This window comes from Convolutriloba macropyga, chromosome 1 (assembly GCF_964194025.1).
Source record: "Convolutriloba macropyga chromosome 1, txConMacr16.3, whole genome shotgun sequence".
NCBI lineage: Eukaryota > Metazoa > Xenacoelomorpha > Acoela > Convolutidae > Convolutriloba > Convolutriloba macropyga.
Genome location: NC_134468.1, coordinates 37685743 through 37705452, shown reverse-complemented (window position 1 = coordinate 37705452; position 19710 = coordinate 37685743). Strand labels below are relative to the sequence as shown.

At 40.6% G+C, this 19710-nt stretch overlaps 1 protein-coding gene across 2 annotated transcripts in view; it reads left to right on the top strand.

Moving 5' to 3' along the window:
- The window catches only part of LOC142338421 (uncharacterized), an 82233-nt gene that overhangs the window by 26041 nt on the left and 36482 nt on the right, over positions 1-19710 (top strand). For both annotated transcript variants that reach the window (XM_075388188.1, XM_075388179.1), the window contains exons 9-14: positions 1811-3264; positions 9331-9418; positions 9703-9855; positions 9987-10137; positions 13974-14167; positions 14328-14455. In XM_075388188.1, coding sequence (XP_075244303.1) covers positions 1811-3264; positions 9331-9418; positions 9703-9855; positions 9987-10137; positions 13974-14167; positions 14328-14455 — 2168 coding nt within the window. The remainder of the gene's footprint in view (positions 1-1810; positions 3265-9330; positions 9419-9702; positions 9856-9986; positions 10138-13973; positions 14168-14327; positions 14456-19710) is intronic.

Sequence of the window (19710 nt, the reverse complement as noted above, 5' to 3'; positions counted from 1 at the left end):
TCAAAGCTCGGTGTTGAGAGGACCAACAGGCTTCAAAAGGAGTTCCAAATTAATGTATATAGCTTTTTACTCGAAAGATTTTGGTCGTTTTGACTTTTAAAAGTGTTTGATTTCAAAATAAACAATGGCTTATTGAACTTGCCTCTGTTTACAACTTCTAGCTTAGTGTCAGCAAAGAAAGAATGCTTCTTCTTCCTCTTCTTTAAGGTATCTTCTTCCTCTTCTTTAAGTTATGGTTTATTGGCTTTGATACTTCTAGATATCACAGTTTTTTTTAGGAATCGGGCCATTTTCACGTATTTTTCTCTTTTGGTCACATTATCACATTATTGGAAGTTCTCATATTAGAGCGTTTTCGTTCAAAGAAAGTCACAATAAACGTATAAAAATCTTTAAAGGCATGGTTTATGGTTCTAACGGATTCGACACCCATTTCTTGAAGAATTTCTTTGAATTTTTTTTACATTTGTCTTTAACTGTCTTTTTACTTTCTTTTTAGTCGTATGAAATTTCCTGCATTTTGACAGGTCTCATTGGTTTTTAAGAAGGAATAAAAGGGCCTATATTCTGATTTGCGTAGATAGCTGATGGCTCTCATGACTTTGACAACAATCGTTTTTAAAAATAAAAATCATTTTTTAGCCTTTGTTCATTTGTTTGTTTTTTCTCTAGTCTCGTTTATTACAGGTCACATATGACTTTGTTTTCGTCTAGGGAACGTGCAAGTGTACGAAATTTATGGTTTTTTAGAATTCGTTATGAATTTACTGGCTTCTACACAGATTTTTTTGCAAAAAAAATAAACTAATTTTTGATTGGCTGACGCTCTTTTCGTAGACGTAAGACATATTCTGAGTAATTACAGATTTAAAGCGCTTCCTTTGGACAAATAAACGAACCTATTTAATTATGTCGTTGCGAATGGCTTTCACGACTTTCAAAATAATTGTTTTCGAAAAATACGAAAGTATTTCTTAATTTTGCATTTTCTTTTTTTGTCTACTTTTTTTACCTATTCTCATTAAAGAGAGCTCGCATACCACATTATAAGCGTCGAGGAAGGCTTAATTGGACATATTTCGAGGGGCAAATATGCCTTTACGGCTTCGACAGCGTTTTACCCACAAGTTTTAATTGAATTTTTGTTTGTCAGCAGTGTTCTTTTTGTAACTGCATAGAAAATGGAATGAAGACAGGTGCTAATGCCCTCCTGTAGAGGCATATCTGATGATAAACATGCTGGATGTTTTCAATTGTTACCTAATAGTTATCATTACTTTAAAACTAATTGTTTTTAAAACCATTAAGCTTTTTTTTTTAACTTTGCTGTTTCTTGTTGTTTTGTCTAATTGTTACCGAGCCTTATTGTGGTGTGGTCTCATTTATTTTTTAGCGAAGTGAAAGTTGTTTTGTTTAGTTTCAGTTTTTTCTGACGCTATTTTGACCTTGCTAATAAATTCTTTTTTTAAAAAAAAATGGACATAAAGTTTTGGATGTAATTAATGTTTGTTGTTATTGTTGTTTGGTTTTGTTGTTCGTCTTGACTTGCTTTCTAAATAATGGCTGATCTCATCAATCTAATGCGACATTTTTTACTCCGCTGAGTTAACTGAGTTGGAGGTAATCTTTTTGTTCTTTTACATTTTTTTTGGAAAATACTTGATTTTTGGGGTTTTCCATATGTTCTCATGTGGATGAGCGGGGTCGGAACTTCATGTGCGAACGCACATTACCGAGTATCCTCACTAAAACATAAGATTGTAGTCCCGTCAGAATCAAAAGCAGGAGTCACTTAGTTCTGTTGTTTTAGTTGGAGTTAGAGCAACAAGCGATAGAAGTGATAGAAAAGCTGCGATCTGAGGATAAGTCTAATGCCGAGAAAAAATTAGACAAGCTAAATGAACAGAAAAAACAAAATAAAGGCAAGAAAAAGAAAGTTACAATGGATCTAAGTTCAGCAACTGCAGAACTGACTGAGGAGGTCAAACATGACACTGAGAACAACACGGAAGCCAAGAATGAAAAGAATAGTATGTCGAATGATCTTACTGATATTGCAGAAGAGTTAAACGAAGATATCCGTGTTGAAGACTTAAGCGAACCATCGACCACAAGTCGGAGGGTAGAGGACAAACCGAATATGCAAAACTCAAATTTAATTGTCAATGAACAGAGTTCAAATCTTAAGCTGAGTTCTTCCTGGGATCTCAAAGCAGACAAAAATGAGCAACCTCCAAGTGTTCGAGGATTGGCTGACAAAAACCTGGAACAGAATTGTCCTCCCGATGAAACTGCTTCCAAAGAGAACAATTCGGTATTTGAAAAGGAGAAAACTATGTTTGACATCAACGCTGAACTCAACAATTTGATTGAGACCGAGCCTGAAAAATCAGCAGTTGAATCTGAAAGCTCGGCTGATGAACAAGAGAAAGCAATGAATAACAAAAATACGGTAGAACGTAACGAAAATAATCAGAAAATAAACAATTCACAAAGTGCCATACAAAGCAAAGCGAGCAGTGTTTGCATAGATGCTGGTAGATTAGAAAAATGTACAGGTAAGTTTGATAGTCAAAGTGTAATACCAGCCGTAGCTAGTAGTACTGGTATCAAGGAATTGGATTCCATTTCTAATTCGTCCGCAGTTATAATTGGTGCTAATGAAAACCAAATTAAAGTCAATACAGCAAGACTAAATGAATTTAGCGACAAGGATGTGTCTAATCAAACGAAAAGTGATTTAAGACCAAATAATGAAACTATCGATTCAGGCAGTGAAATTGCAAGCCAGCAATTAGATGCGAACGAAACTCAAAGAGGTGCAACGATTAACTCACGTCCAGAAAATTTGAATCCAGAATTTTTGAACAAAGTTGACAATATTGACGACGAACAGTGCGATAAATTGGAAGTCTTGGCAGCAAAAGAAGAACAAATTTTGCCTGGCAAAAATGCCAAAAACTTGTTCCATTCAGAATCAGAAGATATTGATGTTCAAGAAACAACCGATGGAGTTGTTACCCTGAGTAAAGCTGGAACTGAAAATAAAATTAAACCGTCCGACATGGTAACGTCTCGGAGCCCTCAGAATACTGACTGTGATGGCACGACGGAGAGGCATTATGAAGTCAAAATGTTAACAGTAGAGCTTAGCGCTGTGCTTGAGCAGCGTAGAATTCAATGGATGTCGGACTGCATTCCGTGGACAAAGATTAAAACTGTCCAGAAACAAGCACAGAATGGAGCAAAGCCAAGGATGCCAATGTTAGTGTAGTAAATAATTGTTTCTAAAAGATACTCATAAAACATTTTGTAAAGCTAGTCGTTCTTGAATCTGTTATTTTGCTGCGTTTTGTGATCAATTACTGTTCTTAATTGTTCTCAAACGACGAAACTATTGGGGCCACGCTAGTTTATGTTTTGTTTATAGCCGCACAGCGATAGCTGGGGCTATTATTGGCCTTCTCTTGGTTTTTTTAACTACAGATAATATTCAAGGTGGAAAGGTCATTTTGAGACGTTTTCTTCCCATAACAGTCCCTCCTCACTATTTCAAATACCGACACCCCACCCACCAACCTACCTACCCCACCTACCTACATACCCCCTCGTCTACCTACCCGCCTGAACTAAACTAAAACCAAGTTTGTTGCATTTATATTCGCCTGAAATTTTTAATGCAATTTTTTCCTTGACCGTTTTTTCTGTGTGACGCTTTTTACTTCAGTCCTCGAAAACCGGATAACGGGTAATAAAGTCAGGAGGTCATTAATTGACTGAGAAGATCTCTTGGAGTTGTAAGCTTTACTTATACTTGTCTCTTATGGGACTTATGAAAATTGTTGCCGACATATTTCCATGGTGCGGTTCCTTATGAGTTCCTCCCACTCAGTCAAACACCCTCTCCCCCGCGTCCATTCTCCTCCACCTAGCTATTTGGAGCCCCTCCCCGCCCCTCGTCCAACCCTCCCAATCAACAACCCCCCTTTAATCGTCAACCTCCTCCCACAAGGCTCCTGCCCATTAATGCACGCCATATTACTAGCATCTCTAAGCCCCATCTGGCTACTACTGAGGCCAACCGCCCGCCGGTAACTTAAGAACAATAGGCCCGATTCTAGTCGGTTCTGTTTTATTATCTGTCTGAGACTGCAGGTTACAGATTTATCGCTATTTTCTGCCAGCTGTTGTTTTCTTTGCGCAACGACTCGCCAATTTTCTGATAAATTTAAATTTTTTTAAACTAATTAAATGTAATTGAGACCTTATATTTTCGTTAAAATCTTCAAGTTGCATTAGGGATATTTTATGATGTTGTCGTGAGGAAACAGTAGAAGTTTTCGAACCGCTTAAGTAGCTAAAAATAGTGAAAACACTGAATACTGAAATACTGTTTTAGCCGGCATCAGTTACCCGAAGTGCTATTGTTTAGACGCTGTCCGTTCTTTAAAATAGCCTTATCTTTCACACGTCACATTTTTTACATTCGACTTTGACCTACCTTGCTCATTGTTTCAACAGAATGGATATATATTTTTTTCTCAATAAATGACACTTTTTAGTCATGCTGTCGAGGCCAAAAGAGAAGATAAAATGAAACAGGGTAAATCAATAAAGCCCCGTCATTAAGTCCAATTGAATTAGGTTATCAGAGTGCGTTAGGGCATATGCTAATTGGGATTGGTATCAAGCTTAGCCTTGGTATAGTTGTTTAATCTATCTGAGACTGCACGTAAATTAGAGGTTTTGGAAATAAGTTTTAATCTAGGATCTCAAACGAGTTTTGAACTGGTTATAACGGATGCAAGGGAGTAATGATAACCAGCTGTTTTTAATGGCTACAATAGCTGAGCTGTGCTCTTATTGGCCTTCTCTTGGTATTTTATTTCACAGTAAAGATTTTCTTTTGACCATCTTACGTCATTCTTAATTCAATTCAGCTTTTTTTTATTCATGCAATATTTGAATAGATTTGACGTCATTTTTCATATACCAGAACGAGTTTTTTTGTGTGACTTATTTTGTGGATCAAATCTGACTTTTCCCACTCAAAATGACTTTTGCTTTTTCAATTTGATTTTGGCTTACTTTACTTGGAGGAGTTGAGATCGATGAACCTAGGCCCTCTAGGATTTTTCCAGTGGTGACCCTCTCACTTTAAAGTTTTTTTTTATCTTGTATTCGATAATCAAACTCAAATTCTTGGTTGACGTCATTTTATTTTTCAGTTTTATTGGAGCGATGTTTTGTTCATTGGCGTGAATATTTTTGTCACCCGGGACACGTCTCTCAAACTGACTTTTCCTCTCGTTCTCTGTAGTTCAATATTGCTTTATTAAATAGGAGGAGTCAAATAACAATATCTAGCTCTAATTGAAGGTCGTTTGAATCCACGTTTTTAGCACATAGCAGAAATCAATTAAATAATTCTAGAAATCTGATTTTTCGATTATATTTTGGGTTCCATGTTTGACATTGGCGTTTTGAGAATAAAGTTGTACGACGCTATAGCAGCTTTTCTCTGGAACTCTCTGAACTGTTTGCTTCTAATTACACCCATGTGTCGTTTTACCGTGTTATTTTTTTTCGTAGCTTCCATCTGCAAAAGTAATTACTTATCGTTACTAAGTGTCTCATTGAAATGATTGGCTTGATTCGGTCTTTTGTTTTTTTTTTCTATTGGTTTGTGTCAGCAATTTTTGTCAGGCCTATCTTTCTTTTGGTTTTAAGTAGAAAATAAAGTTTTGCTCTAGGATGCTTTTTTGAGATGCAAATATAGGGATAAGCTTGCAATGAAGCAAATCTCATTCCGAATCGGCTTGGGTGTTATATTAGTCATCGCTTCAAAAAATTGGAGTGTAGGTTTTTCCGGTTTTGTTGGGTAAGATCGCGTACAGTTTGAATATTCCGTCAGCAAGCCAGAATTTAGCATTTTAAGAGCATTTATCATTTTAAGAGCATATGTATCGTGAAATATTAAAATGCGTTCCTGATCATCTTTCTCCTATCAAATCTCTCGTTTTTACCTGGGAATTTAAAATGTTTATTTGAGGGCTCTGGTTGAGAAAAGTCTAGCGATTGCTACCTCTGTCGTTGGGTAGTTTGAAAGAGTTTGTTTTGCGAGTGAAGCATACTACGACAAATTTTTCTGTGATTGGCTGAGTTACCGAAGCTACATCTGCTGCTGCTTGAGATAAGTGTCTGCTCATTGCTTATTTCCTTGATAACTTATGACTTTTCGGGTAACCTGTTTGCCGATAGCAGCAGCATGACAATCTACCCGATTCAATTTTACCCAACGCAGTTTTACCCAGCCTGTCATTTCACCCAATTCCAACATACCCAATGATCTTTGCGTTCAATTAACCGATTACAAATTAGCAGTCGCTATTACTAGGACTTTTAAAATACTTATGCTGGCAGTATAATCCAATTTAATTATATAGCCATTTATAATGCCATGTTTGGTTGATGGGATAAGTTAAAGTTTGCATTGGGTAAAATGGCAGGTTGGGTAAAAGGGAATTGAGTTTGTCGTCACTTTCAATTGGGCAATTAAGGTAGAAGTTTGTGTTCTTAATGTTTTTGTTTGCCTAATTTGCTACAAGTTTTCCCAGTTAAAATATCGAACCAAATTCGAGATCAAAATCGGGGTGAAATGACAGAGTTGAAAAAAAAAATCACACGTCATCAGTTCGACGAAGCTTCTGTGTTAACTCAATTGTAATCTTTCTCAAAATTCACAGCAGCTGGTCCCTCTAAAATGTATCCTCAGCAACTTCTAAATGCCGTTACATACGCAGTCCCCGACGAGTCAAGGAAGTATATTTCAACTCTATCAAAACTGGTGAATTAAACTAGCAGAGGGCAGATCCCCAGTTTCATTGCTCCAGTTTTCTGCTGTGCTTCGCTTACTGCGCTGAAAAAAAAGTGGTGTCCGCCCGATCGCCGTATGAGAAGTTTTGAGACGTCTCAATGCCAAATGCGTTGCACTTAAAGCCGACTCTGAGGATGTTGGACTGTTATCTTCCAGACAACTTGGCGTGGCTGTAAAATGCGTACCTGACTGCAATTTTATTGTGCATGCCACAAAACAAAACTTCCAAAAGTTTTTAAATATTGTAAATGAGCGGTTACCTCAAATTGACTTCAATGATTTCAATTTCATTGAGAAAAGTATTCTCTGAAGGCAGCTCAAAAGTTCATTCTGCTTTAGCTTCGTTTGCTCCTTTTTGCTACTCTCAACATAACAAGCTCTTTTTCAATGCGACTCTAATACAAAGTCAATCAGGAGTCCAACAGGAAGACCCCTGGGGCACTTTTGCTTTCATTAGCGCTTCGCTCTATTATTGAAGAACTTAATAGTAGGCTGCTAAACCTTATTCAGCACTCTTGATATGTTGCTGATGGTATCATAAGAGGAACTCAAGAGGATCTTTGTAAAGAAAGAGAAATTCTGACAGAACATGGAAAGATTGTGGACTGGAACTCAGTGCGAATTATGATCCACTACGTAGTTGATAACATAAGAAGACACACACAATCGAAATCCTAGTCGCAGATATCGAACTCAAAGTTTTGTTGCATCTTGTTTGCAAAAAAGGGGTGAGTAAACTTGATAAGTTGTCAGTGAACTTTGGCTATTTGAATGATCCTCAGTGTCCAGTAGGATTTTTGTGTAACTGCCTCCGGGCACCCAAAATAGGGTACTCATTACGATGCAACACTCCGTCCCCTGAGAGCAACAAAGTTCTTGGACAATTCGATCCCCTCCAGCGAACGACTTTGGAAAATGTGAAAATGTACTAGGATCAGTGATCAGCAATCTCTCATGTGTCACCAAGCGTGCCTTCCAATTAGCGAAACAGGAGCTGGAATCTGTCGGTCTTTAGACCTAGTGAAGGCTGTATATGCCGGCCCCTTATCTCAGTCAGCAAATTTAGTTGATTGAATCATTAGGTTGAACCCAACAGACAAAAGCAATTACACGGAGTTGGTGGAAGAGTTGAACACATTGGGTCTTCTTCAGTTGATAAGCCAACAAATCAAGCGAATTTTGACGTTACGGCTCTAAGCAACCTTCTTGACAGGCCGGCGAACACCAGATAAAAGGCTGGACTGTTATCTGTGTTCCTACATCAATCAGGAGCCTAGTTGGTGGCCCCTCCTAACCTTTCTTTTGGTTAACATCTTCAAATCAACGAGTTTAGAGCTGTTCTGAAATTGCGGTTTGGAATTCGGGTGTTTGACTGAGGAAGGAAATGCCCCTACTGTAAGACAGGGATTTTGGACTTTTATGGGGCTCATGCCGTTTCATATCATGGGCGCGGCGACATCATCTCGCACGTCATGATAGAGTAACACACGCAATGACAGCTGGCACGTCAGCCAATATTTCCCCTGTTTGCGAGCAGAAATCTCATCTACCAGAGAAAATTTCAGGAACAGGGGACGTGTATTTGCCAAGTTCTAAAGCAGGACGACCCGCAGCTTTACACGTCACCATTACGTCCCTACTGCAAGCCAGTCTTACATCAGGTGCGGAGAGGATGCATGGTTATGCTCTAAGCATAGCTGAGGAGAGAAAAATTGAGCAATATTATAGGAAATGCAGTGAGATGAGCATACACGTCATGCCATTGGCATTAGAAACTGTCGGTGGACGACCTGAAACAATGATCAAAACAATGAAAAGGTTAGCTATCTTGGCCGATAACATAGGTATGCAGCACTCAGGCTCATCCATAGCATCTAATCGGCTCTGAGAAAGGTATCGATAAGCGCCTTGCGCGGCACAGTCACAATGCTGATTGCTAGGGACGCACGATTGTCAGCCACACATGGCAAATGGACTGTCACCTGTCGGTTTTTTTTCGAATGAAGCTGAATCGTCCAATTGGATTGATTTAACCTTAAATTTTTTTGTTTCACCCAATATGCGGGGAGACCGCGTATGTGTGGTTTGAATTGTCAAATATTGTCATCCAGTAGGAGGGAATATCTTTTATTATATTGCGAACAATAAGGCGAGAAATAGCGAAGTGGTTGTAGTACGCGAATACCGAAGGAGCTGTTGTGATCGGATATCTGAATGATTCACTGAGATACTCAAACAATAACTCTTTGTCGTCAATTGTTAATTTTTTGTTTGAACCACGCTTCGGTAGAACCAAGGCTAATTCATCAAACTTAATATTCCTTCAGGGTTAGAATATTGAGGCGGTAAATTATATAGGGATGAAATCGGGATATAGGTGAAAGAAACTTGACACCAATACTCGTCTGCAATCTGTTTTATTGGACACGAACAAAAAATTATTCTTGTTTTAGGCGCAGTGCTGCATCCAGGAAGCTGAAGTCAATGCCCCAAGACATAATACTCTCTGGATGCTTGGGACCAGCTTCAGCTTTGATGAATGTACGTATTGTTAAAACGAACAAACAAGAATGAAGCGATCGTAGATTCTCATGCGTGCCTGAAATCAGATCAGAATAGTTGAGGGCGTTAATCTATTTTAATTTAATTATGCAATCCCGAAACGATGTTATGAAAAGAATGTTATCGTCTGTAAACGAAATACAAAGAAAAAATGATGATTTTTTTTGCTTCTGCTGAGGTTTTTTTTTAATTTGAAGCGCGCCGAATCGATTCATGAAGTTATTTCATTTGCGAAGTGCTGAAAATTTCAAATTTGTTAATAGGTGCAAACAGTGGTGCTGAGAGATTTGCCTGGCTACAATCTAGAGCCGTTTAATAACTGCGTCAATTTGGAGTACCTAGTACTAGATTCGTGCAATATCTTGTCACTCGAGGGATTGGCCAACTGCACCAGGCTCAAAACTCTTCATGCTAAGGTCAGTGTTCCTGTCTTTCGGCGAGTTGACCATGATCGTGTTAATATATGTATTATATGAATAGGTTAGATATACATATAAATGCAAGTTAGCCACAACTTTGAAGTCCTTAAGAAGAGGCCATATTTCAGCACAATAAACTAGAAAGTCTGTACCTGGGACAGTTGGAAAACTTGATTGAGTTGGATGTATCCTCCAACCGGATATCGAGTCTGGCAGGCCTGGATGGTTGCTCCAATCTGAGAGTGCTAAATCTGATGGACAACAAAGTATCTAGGCTGGGTTAGTATCTCATTGTTTTCTTCGCGAATTTTTTTTTGTGTTATTCGATTTCACTTGATTAAATTTTAGTACTCACTGACGCTCATAATCAGAACACTTTCAAGATAATCGATTGAGACAAAAATTCTCTTCAAAACCGAAATTTCTGCAGTATTCAATACTTACATTTTTAGTGCTAACATTTTTAACTGCTCCCAAACGAAACGAAGTTATATTAGACTTGCTAGCAGGTATATTAGACCGGGGGTCTTTTTTATGCTATTTTTTGTCAGACCGTGTTTTTGTCTGACGCTTGTGACGTTTTGTCCTCAAAAAACGGGATAACAGGCAACGCGCGGAGGACATTAAGTTCGCTTAGCTGTTAGAGCCGTACGGCTTGCTTGTCTTTAAGTATGCGAGTTTGACCCCCACCCCTCACTTTATCCCTCCCCGCACTCCCCACCCATCCACCTCATTCACCCGTAACACAGCTCGCTCGACCCACCACTGTCCCATGCACCTTCAAATAAACTAAAGCTGCCTCCATAAATGGCAGCTACTGACGAATCCAGTGGTCGCCAGTTGTTTGAGAGCAATTTGCCCGAAGTTAGTCGATTATGTTTAATCTTCCGATGTTCATCAAACAGTGATGCTTCACTCTATAATCAACTGTATATACAGGCCGATCAGCTTTCTTAGAGCCTCACTAGTCTCTAAGTATGCGATTCACTGAATCAGTTATGACCGGTTCACTGAATCTGTTATCTTAGTCACCCCCATCCCCGACCCCCAGCAAACCACCACCACACCCCCTCCCCGTCCACCCTCCTCCAACTTGCCGATTTGGACACCCCTTACCTTACACCCCCATCGCTTGACCCCCTCCCTACGTATTGCTAGCATCCCTAGGCCCCAGCCGGCTACTACCAAAGCCCGGTCGTTAGAGAGCGATTCGCCCGATGGTAGTCGGTTATGTTTTTTGTCGAACTGTTTTGCAATATTTTTTTTGTAGTTCTCTTAGCATTGCATTCTTCGCACAATTAGCTCTTATTTTTTAAAAGAGCAATTGCTCAAAAAAAGCAGTTTAGAAAGAATGGAGTCAATGTCGAAAAATTAAATCAAAGTTAGAAACGGGATTAATCCATGAAGCCCTGTTTTAGATGGCCGCTAATTAGTTTTTTAATTTGTCCAAAGTATGCAGGTCTCCTAATTCTCACACCCAATCTCTAGTCAGAACTACAAATTTTTCGATTGTTTGTAAGAAAATAACCTTTTTAATTGCTCTCAAACGAAGTTTGTAGCAATTATATTAGTCCTGTCGGTCTTTTTTTCATAAAATGAAGTCAATAGAAAAGCTAAAATAAGAGTCTTTTATTGTTCATAGCATTTTTTGAGAGATTTGACGTGAGAAAAATCGCGCTGTGCAATACTTTTTTGTTGCATTTTTAAATCACTTTTTAAGACTTAACCTAAACAAAGGTTTCAAGCGGAATTAATATTTGTGCTGTTGAGACGCAAAATTGAGATAATGTGTTTGGGTGTTAGTAGCTGCGATAGCAACAGATGAGCAGATCTATTATTGGCCCTCTAGATTTTTTCAGGTGTGACCTGTGATGTCACTCTGACTTCAAAGTTTTCGTCCTGCATCCAATTTTGTAAAAAATTCTTGCTTGACGTCATTTCTGATTTTCATTGGAGCGATTTTTTTTCATTGGCATGAACATTTTGTGGTCACTCGTGGCACGTCTCGCAGACTGACTTTTCCTCTCGTTCTCTGTAATTCAATATTGCTTGCCTCATAGGAGGAGTGAAATGAGAATATCTCAATCTGTGTCGTTTTACCCTTTTATTCATTTTCATGGCTTTTTTCTGCAAAGTATTTATTAGTGTTTCATTGAACCCATTGGCTTGATTCGCTTTTTTACGTTTTCTATTTGTTTGTGAACGAGAAACGTCTGTCAAATTTTGTCCATGTTCGGTATTTTTCCAAATTATTTTAAGATACTTTTTCCGGTTTTTAATAAAATTCACGGATCAATCAAATAATGATTTTATTAATTGCTGTCAAACGAAGATCTTCGTTTTAGTCGTGTCGGTCTTATGCGATTTTTTGTCTGACCGAGTTTGCGACTGACCCATTTGACTTTTTGTCCTCAAAAACATGATAAACAGGTAGCGCCCAGCAGGCATTAAGTGCCCTTAGAGCTTTTCAGCTCTGTTTTAGCACAAACTGTTTTGGAGACTTAAACTTATGGTGAGAAGGGCGCTTCTAAGAGGTTAAAGACACCCCCACTGTTGACCCCCCAGTATTGCCCACAACCCCCCACCGTGCTTTTGCCCCCCACCCTACCCTCCCCCACCCCAACCATCAGCCCCCCGGTGCCCCCGTGGATAGCTACTGACAACAACCGATCGCTAGAAACACGCAATTTTATACTACTTTGGGGTTTGACATTAGGTTACTCTATAGTTTCTAATTGTAATGGAATGTTTTTCAAGATATTAATATGACCAATTTTAGCAATTTTTAATATTGTTTGCTTTTTTTTCCATATTTCTGAATCTCCTGTTTTTTTTTCATTTTTTCCGGTAAAAGGTACCTACTGACCTACTCCATAGTTTGATGACAAGCTGTTGCATAGTCTCTAGAGTAAATGGAATGGTTATCAGTATTCTAATGACTCCTGCTTTAGCTATTTTTTTTCGATAAAATTCAAGTTTATGGAGCTTTGAGCGTGTGAAACTATTTAAAGCTTGAAATAGGGATAATGGATAGTCTCTTCAGACAATGAAATAGTTTTGAAGATTTTAATATTTTGATTCATAGCAAGATTTTGTTAAATTTTGCGATTATTTGAAAAATTTTTGAATTTTTTGTCTTCTGATTTTAACAATCATTACTGGCCGACGAATTTTTTCAACGAGTCCTGCAGATGGTTACTTGACATAACTCCACAGTTGAAAATCAGTTTTGAACTTTCTCCCTGCGAAATCTGGAAGCTCTCTTTAAAATTTTAAATATCAGGTTTCTATTTGAATTATTCACTAACAAATCGAGAAAACTTGCCTTAGTACTTATAGTTGCGTAGTCGAATCAAGCTAAATCTAGCCTCACTAAACCGTGGCTAGCTACTGACGAAGCCAACTGTTCGCCGGTCGTTTGAGAGCATTTCGCCCGACTTTAGTGGGCTATTTTTTTTGTTTGAAGCAATTATTTTAGCGCTCTTTTTTATGCAAAATTTTTGCTTGACTGTTTTTGAGCTTTTGTTCTAGAACTTTATTTGACTTCCTGACTGACCTATTCATCCTTGAGTTCATAATTTTTGAGCGATCTAAGTTGATCTGAAATAAATTCAGTTGCTAATATAGAAGTAATTGTGAGCGAAAGAGAGGCAAAGGCATTGTAGCTGAGTGGTTAAGATGTCAGACTGCCTTCGGGTCGTTTTTTGCACCCATAAAACATTTCTAAGACTATGTCACGCACACACACACACGCATACGCGCACACACACACACGTGCACACCCCCCCTTTAAATTAAGTCCCCCCTCACTATCGCTCGAGAGCAATTCATTCGACATTAATCGGTTTATTTTTGCATTTTCTTGTTTTAGTCTTAATTGGAGTCATGGTTCACGGAATATATTTTCCGGCTGTATTCTGGGTTTTTTTCATCCTAGCATTTTCTAACTTTTAATGTTTTCGAGGGATTTTGCGTGCTACCCGTGATCCATCTACTGAAATTTTTTGATTTTTTTGTGTCAAAGAGGGTCTTTTCCGCGAGTGAAACTTTGACAGCTTTTGATAAATGATGATGCTATCAATCGGTACCAATGCTGCTCAGTTGTGTTCATTTAGGCTCTCTTGTTGGTTTGAAAAGACTCCAGCAGCTCAATATCTCAGCCAATCAATTAATATCCACACGAGGGCTCTCATTGGTCAGCAGTCTAACTACCCTTGATGTGTCGTCCAATCACATTACTGCCTTAGATGAAATTGAATCTCTAGCTGTTTTACAAGTTTTGATTGCGTCGGGAAACACAATTCAAGAGGTGAGTATGCTCTGTACTTCGGATATAGTTTTTCATCATATATGAATACCTGATATCAACTGCGAAGCTGTATAGTGCAATATCTCCGTGAAACGATTGTTCCTGGTTTAGATTGATAATAATTGACATTAGATGTAATGAACAAAGGTAATATGTTTAGATGCCTCGTCTAACCAACAACGTGCTGCTACGCCACGTTGATCTCGGATCCAACCGCATATCTTCTGCGGCTACTTTATCCATTTGCTGGCTTCCGTTGCTCAGAACCTTGAACCTTTCCAGGAACAGGTATTAAGATGAATCTTTATGATCAGCTCCGAATGCAGCATTTCTAAATATGCAAACCATTGAAATAAGCAAAATTTGGTCTTAAAATTGAAGCCGTTATCTTGAGCGTTAGCCGCCTGGTAAAATCTTGCACAACCAATTTTTGAGGTATTAACTTACTTAAATTGAAGGTTAGTGGATTATGTTTAATTGCTCTTAAACGAAGTTTGAAGCAATTGCTGTAAACGCGTGGATATTTATGCAAAATTTTGCGTAACCGTTCTTTTTTAGAACATTTTTCGATTTCACTTCTTGGGTGAGTTTTTGCGGTTGACTTCTTGATTTTTGCTTGACATGAATCGCTCGTATTGAGAAATTAAATCTGCGCCCATTTTTTTCACTCATAAGGAAAAGTTTTTTCTTTGCTACAGCCCCGTGGGAATTAAATTTACCGCCTGTCGTTGGAGAGCAATTTTTCCGACCTTAGTCGGTTTGTGTTATAATGCAGTTCTAAAATTTAAATGCAACTGTCTTCTGACAATCGTCACCTTTTTGATCGCTCTCAGACAGCTCGAAGAAGTATTGTATATAATTTTTATGCAAATTTCTTGACAGGTCGTTTCTGATTTTGTGAGATTTTTTGACTTTTTGAGTTTTGCTTTATCGAAATTCTTTTCTCATTCACTGTTGTGAATACAAATGTAAGCGAGCGAGAAATGTGAACGAGTTTAAATTTAAATTGTATGCGTAACTAAACAAGTAACCATAGCGCGGTTAGTATATAACTGTACTCTCAATCTAACGACCGGTGGTTCGAGCCCCAACCATGTCGAACCTTACGAAGCAAAATCCGTATTCTAATACATGTGCCTTGAGCAACGAACTGTTTGAGAGCGGTTTTAAGCTAAACTAGCCCGATTTAGACTAAGATGACTTAGAAATAAAATTATTAGACTAACAAAACGCATTGAATGGTTTAACTTTAAGGCCAAAGCAAGGCCAAATTACGTCACACTTGAGCTGAATTGACCTTTATTGGCTCACAAAAGGCTTACAGGTCCTGTCTAGCCTTTTTGCCGCCAGTGGTACTTTAGATATCTTATGTGTACGAACGAACGGAGGATTGTTATGTGTGATCGAATAAGAGCTTATTGTTGAAAAATATATGGTACTATACGTATTGTTATCTTGAATAAAGATTGTTCTTTTACCGTTTTCTGTAGTTCGAGTCTTAGACGTTATCTAGCTTGAATATTTTGGTCCTTCGAGTAAAAGTAATCGGGTTAAGGATTACATCGTCCGCTTTACGTCAACTCCCGGCGCACAGAGGCTGGTTCAGTGACCACTATTGGAAGTTCTGGCACACAGAGGCTGGTTCAGTGACAACTATTGGAACTTCTGGCACACAGAGGCTGGTTCAGTGACAACTATTGGAACTTCTGGCGCACAGAGGCTGGGTCAGTGAATACTATTGGTACTTTTGGCACACAGAGGCTGGTTCAGTGACAACTATTGGAACTTCTGGCCTACAGAGGCTGGGTCAGTGACTACCATTGGTACTTTTGGCACACAGAGGCTGGTTCAGTGAAAACTATTGGAACTTCTGGCGCACAAAGGCTGGGTCACTGACCTTTATTTGTACTTTTGGCACACAGAGGCTGGTTCAGTGACAACTATTGGAACTTCTGGCACACAGAGGCTGGTGCAGTGACAACTATTGGAACTTCTGGCACACAGAGGCTGGTTCAGTGACAACTATTGGAACTTCTGGCGCTCAGAGGCTGGGTCAGTGAATACTATTGGTACTTTTGGCACACAGAGGCTGGTTCAGTGACAACTATTGGAACTTGTGGCGCACAGAGGCTCGGTCAGTGACTACTATTGGAACTTTTGGGGCACAGAGGCTGGTTCGGTGACAACTAATGGAACTTCTGGCACACAGAGGCTGATTCAGTGACAACTATTGGAACTTGTGGCGCACAGAGGCTCGGTCAGTGACTACTATTGGAACTTTTGGGGCACAGAGGCTGGTTCAGTGACAACTATTGGAACTTCTGGCGCACAGAGGCTGGGTCAGTGAATACTATTGGTACTTTTGGCACACAGAGGCTGGTTCAGTGACAACTATTGGAACTTCTGGCCTACAGAGGCTGGGTCAGTGACTACCATTGGTACTTTTGGCACACAGAGGCTGGTTCAGTGAAAACTATTGGAACTTCTGGCGCACAAAGGCTGGGTCACTGACCTTTATTTGTACTTTTGGCACACAGAGGCTGGTTCAGTGACAACTATTGGAACTTCTGGCACACAGAGGCTGGTGCAGTGACAACTATTGGAACTTCTGGCACACAGAGGCTGGTTCAGTGACAACTATTGGAACTTCTGGCACACAGAGGCTGGTTCAGTGACAACTATTGGAACTTCTGGCGCTCAGAGGCTGGGTCAGTGAATACTATTGGTACTTTTGGCACACAGAGGCTGGTTCAGTGACAACTATTGGAACTTCTGGCCTACAGAGGCTGGGTCAGTGACTACCATTGGTACTTTTGGCACACAGAGGCTGGTTCAGTGACAACTATTGGAATTTCTGGCACACAGAGGCTGGTTCAGTGACAACTAATGGAACTTCTGGCACACAGAGGCTGATTCAGTGACAACTATTGGAACTTGTGGCGCACAGAGGCTCGGTCAGTGACTACTATTGGAACTTTTGGGGCACAGAGGCTGGTTCAGTGACAACTATTGGAACTTCTGGCACACAGAGGCTGGTTCAGTGGCAACTATTGGAACTTCTGGCACACAGAGGCTGGTTCAGTGGCAACTATTGGAACTTCTGGCACACAGAGGCTGGTTCAGTGACAACTATTGGAACTTCTGGCACACAGAGGCTGGTTCAGTGACAACTATTGGAACTTCTGGCACACAGAGGCTGGTTCAGTGACAACTATTGGAACTTCTGGTACACAGGCTGTTTCAGTGACCACTATTGGAACTTCTGGCACACAGAGGCTGGTTCAGAGACAACTATTGGAACTTCTGGCGCACAGAGGCTGGGTCAGTGAATACTATTGGTACTTTTGGCACACAGAGGCTGGTTCAGTGAAAACTATTGGAACTTCTGGCGCACAAAGGCTGGGTCACTGACCTTTATTTGTACTTTTGGCACACAGAGGCTGGTTCAGTGACAACTATTGGAACTTCTGGCACACAGAGGCTGGTTCAGTGACAACTATTGGAACTTCTGGCACACAGAGGCTGGTTCAGTGACAACTATTGGAACTTCTGGCGCTCAGAGGCTGGGTCAGTGAATACTATTGGTACTTTTGGCACACAGAGGCGGGTTCAGTGACAACTATTGGAACTTCTGGCCTACAGAGGCTGGGTCAGTGACTACCATTGGTACTTTTGGCACACAGAGGCTGGTTCAGTGACAACTATTGGAATTTCTGGCACACAGAGGCTGGTTCATTGACAACTATTGGAACTTCTGGCACACAGAGGCTGGTTCAGTGACAACTATTGGAACTTGTGGCGCACAGAGGCTCGGTCAGTGACTACTATTGGAACTTTTGGGGCACAGAGGCTGGTTCAGTGACAACTATTGGAACTTCTGGCACACAGAGGCTGGTTCAGTGGCAACTATTGGAACTTCTGGCACACAGAGGCTGGTTCAGTGACAACTATTGGAACTTCTGGCACACAGAGGCTGGTTCAGTGACAACTATTGGAACTTCTGGCGCTCAGAGGCTGGGTCAGTGAATACTATTGGTACTTTTGGCACACAGAGGCTGGTTCAGTGACAACTATTGGAACTTCTGGCCTACAGAGGCTGGGTCAGTGACTACCATTGGTACTTTTGGCACACAGAGGCTGGTTCAGTGACAACTATTGGAATTTCTGGCACACAGAGGCTGGTTCATTGACAACTATTGGAACTTCTGGCACACAGAGGCTGGTTCAGTGACAACTATTGGAACTTGTGGCGCACAGAGGCTCGGTCAGTGACTACTATTGGAACTTTTGGGGCACAGAGGCTGGTTCAGTGACAACTATTGGAACTTCTGGCACACAGAGGCTGGTTCAGTGGCAACTATTGGAACTTCTGGCACACAGAGGCTGGTTCAGTGGCAACTATTGGAACTTCTGGCACACAGAGGCTGGTTCAGTGGCAACTATTGGAACTTCTGGCACACAGAGGCTGGTTCAGTGACAACTATTGGAACTTCTGGCGCACAGAGGCTGGTTCAGTGACAACTATTGGAACTTCTGGCGCACAGAGGCTGGGTCAGTGAATACTATTGGTACTTTTGGCGCACAGAGGCTGGTTCAGTGACAACTATTGGAACTTCTGGCGCACAGAGGCTGGGTCAGTGACTACTATTGGTACTTTTGGCACACAGAGGCTGGTTCAGTGACAACTATTGGAACTTCTGGCGCACAGAGGCTCGGTCAGTGACTACTATTGGAACTTCTGGGGCACAGAGGCTGGTTCAGTGACAACTATTGGAACTTCTGATGCCCAGAGGCTGGGTCAGTGACTACTATTGGTACTTCTGGTGCACAGAGGCTGGGTCAGTGACTACTATTGGACCTTCTGGCGCACAGAGGCTGGTTCAGTGACGACTGTTGGAATTTCTGGCGCACAGAGGCTGGTTCAGTGACCACTATTGGAAGTTCTGGCACACAGAGGCTGGATCAGTGACCACTATTGGAACTTCTGGCACACAGAGGCTGGTTCAGAGACAACTATTGGAACTTCTGGCGCACAGAGGCTGGGTCAGTGAATACTATTGGTACTTTTGGCACACAGAGGCTGGTTCAGTGAAAACTATTGGAACTTCTGGCGCACAAAGGCTGGGTCACTGACCTTTATTTGTACTTTTGGCACACAGAGGCTGGTTCAGTGACAACTATTGGAACTTCTGGCACACAGAGGCTGGTTCAGTGACAACTATTGGAACTTCTGGCACACAGAGGCTGGTTCAGTGACAACTATTGGAACTTCTGGCGCACAGAGGCTGGGTCAGTGAATACTATTGGTACTTTTGGCACACAGGCTGGTTCAGTGACAACTATTGGAACTTCTGGCCTACAGAGGCTGGGTCAGTGACTACCATTGGTACTTTTGGCACACAGAGGCTGGTTCAGTGACAACTATTGGAATTTCTGGCACACAGAGGCTGGTTCATTGACAACTATTGGAACTTCTGGCACACAGAGGCTGGTTCAGTGACAACTATTGGAACTTGTGGCGCACAGAGGCTCGGTCAGTGACT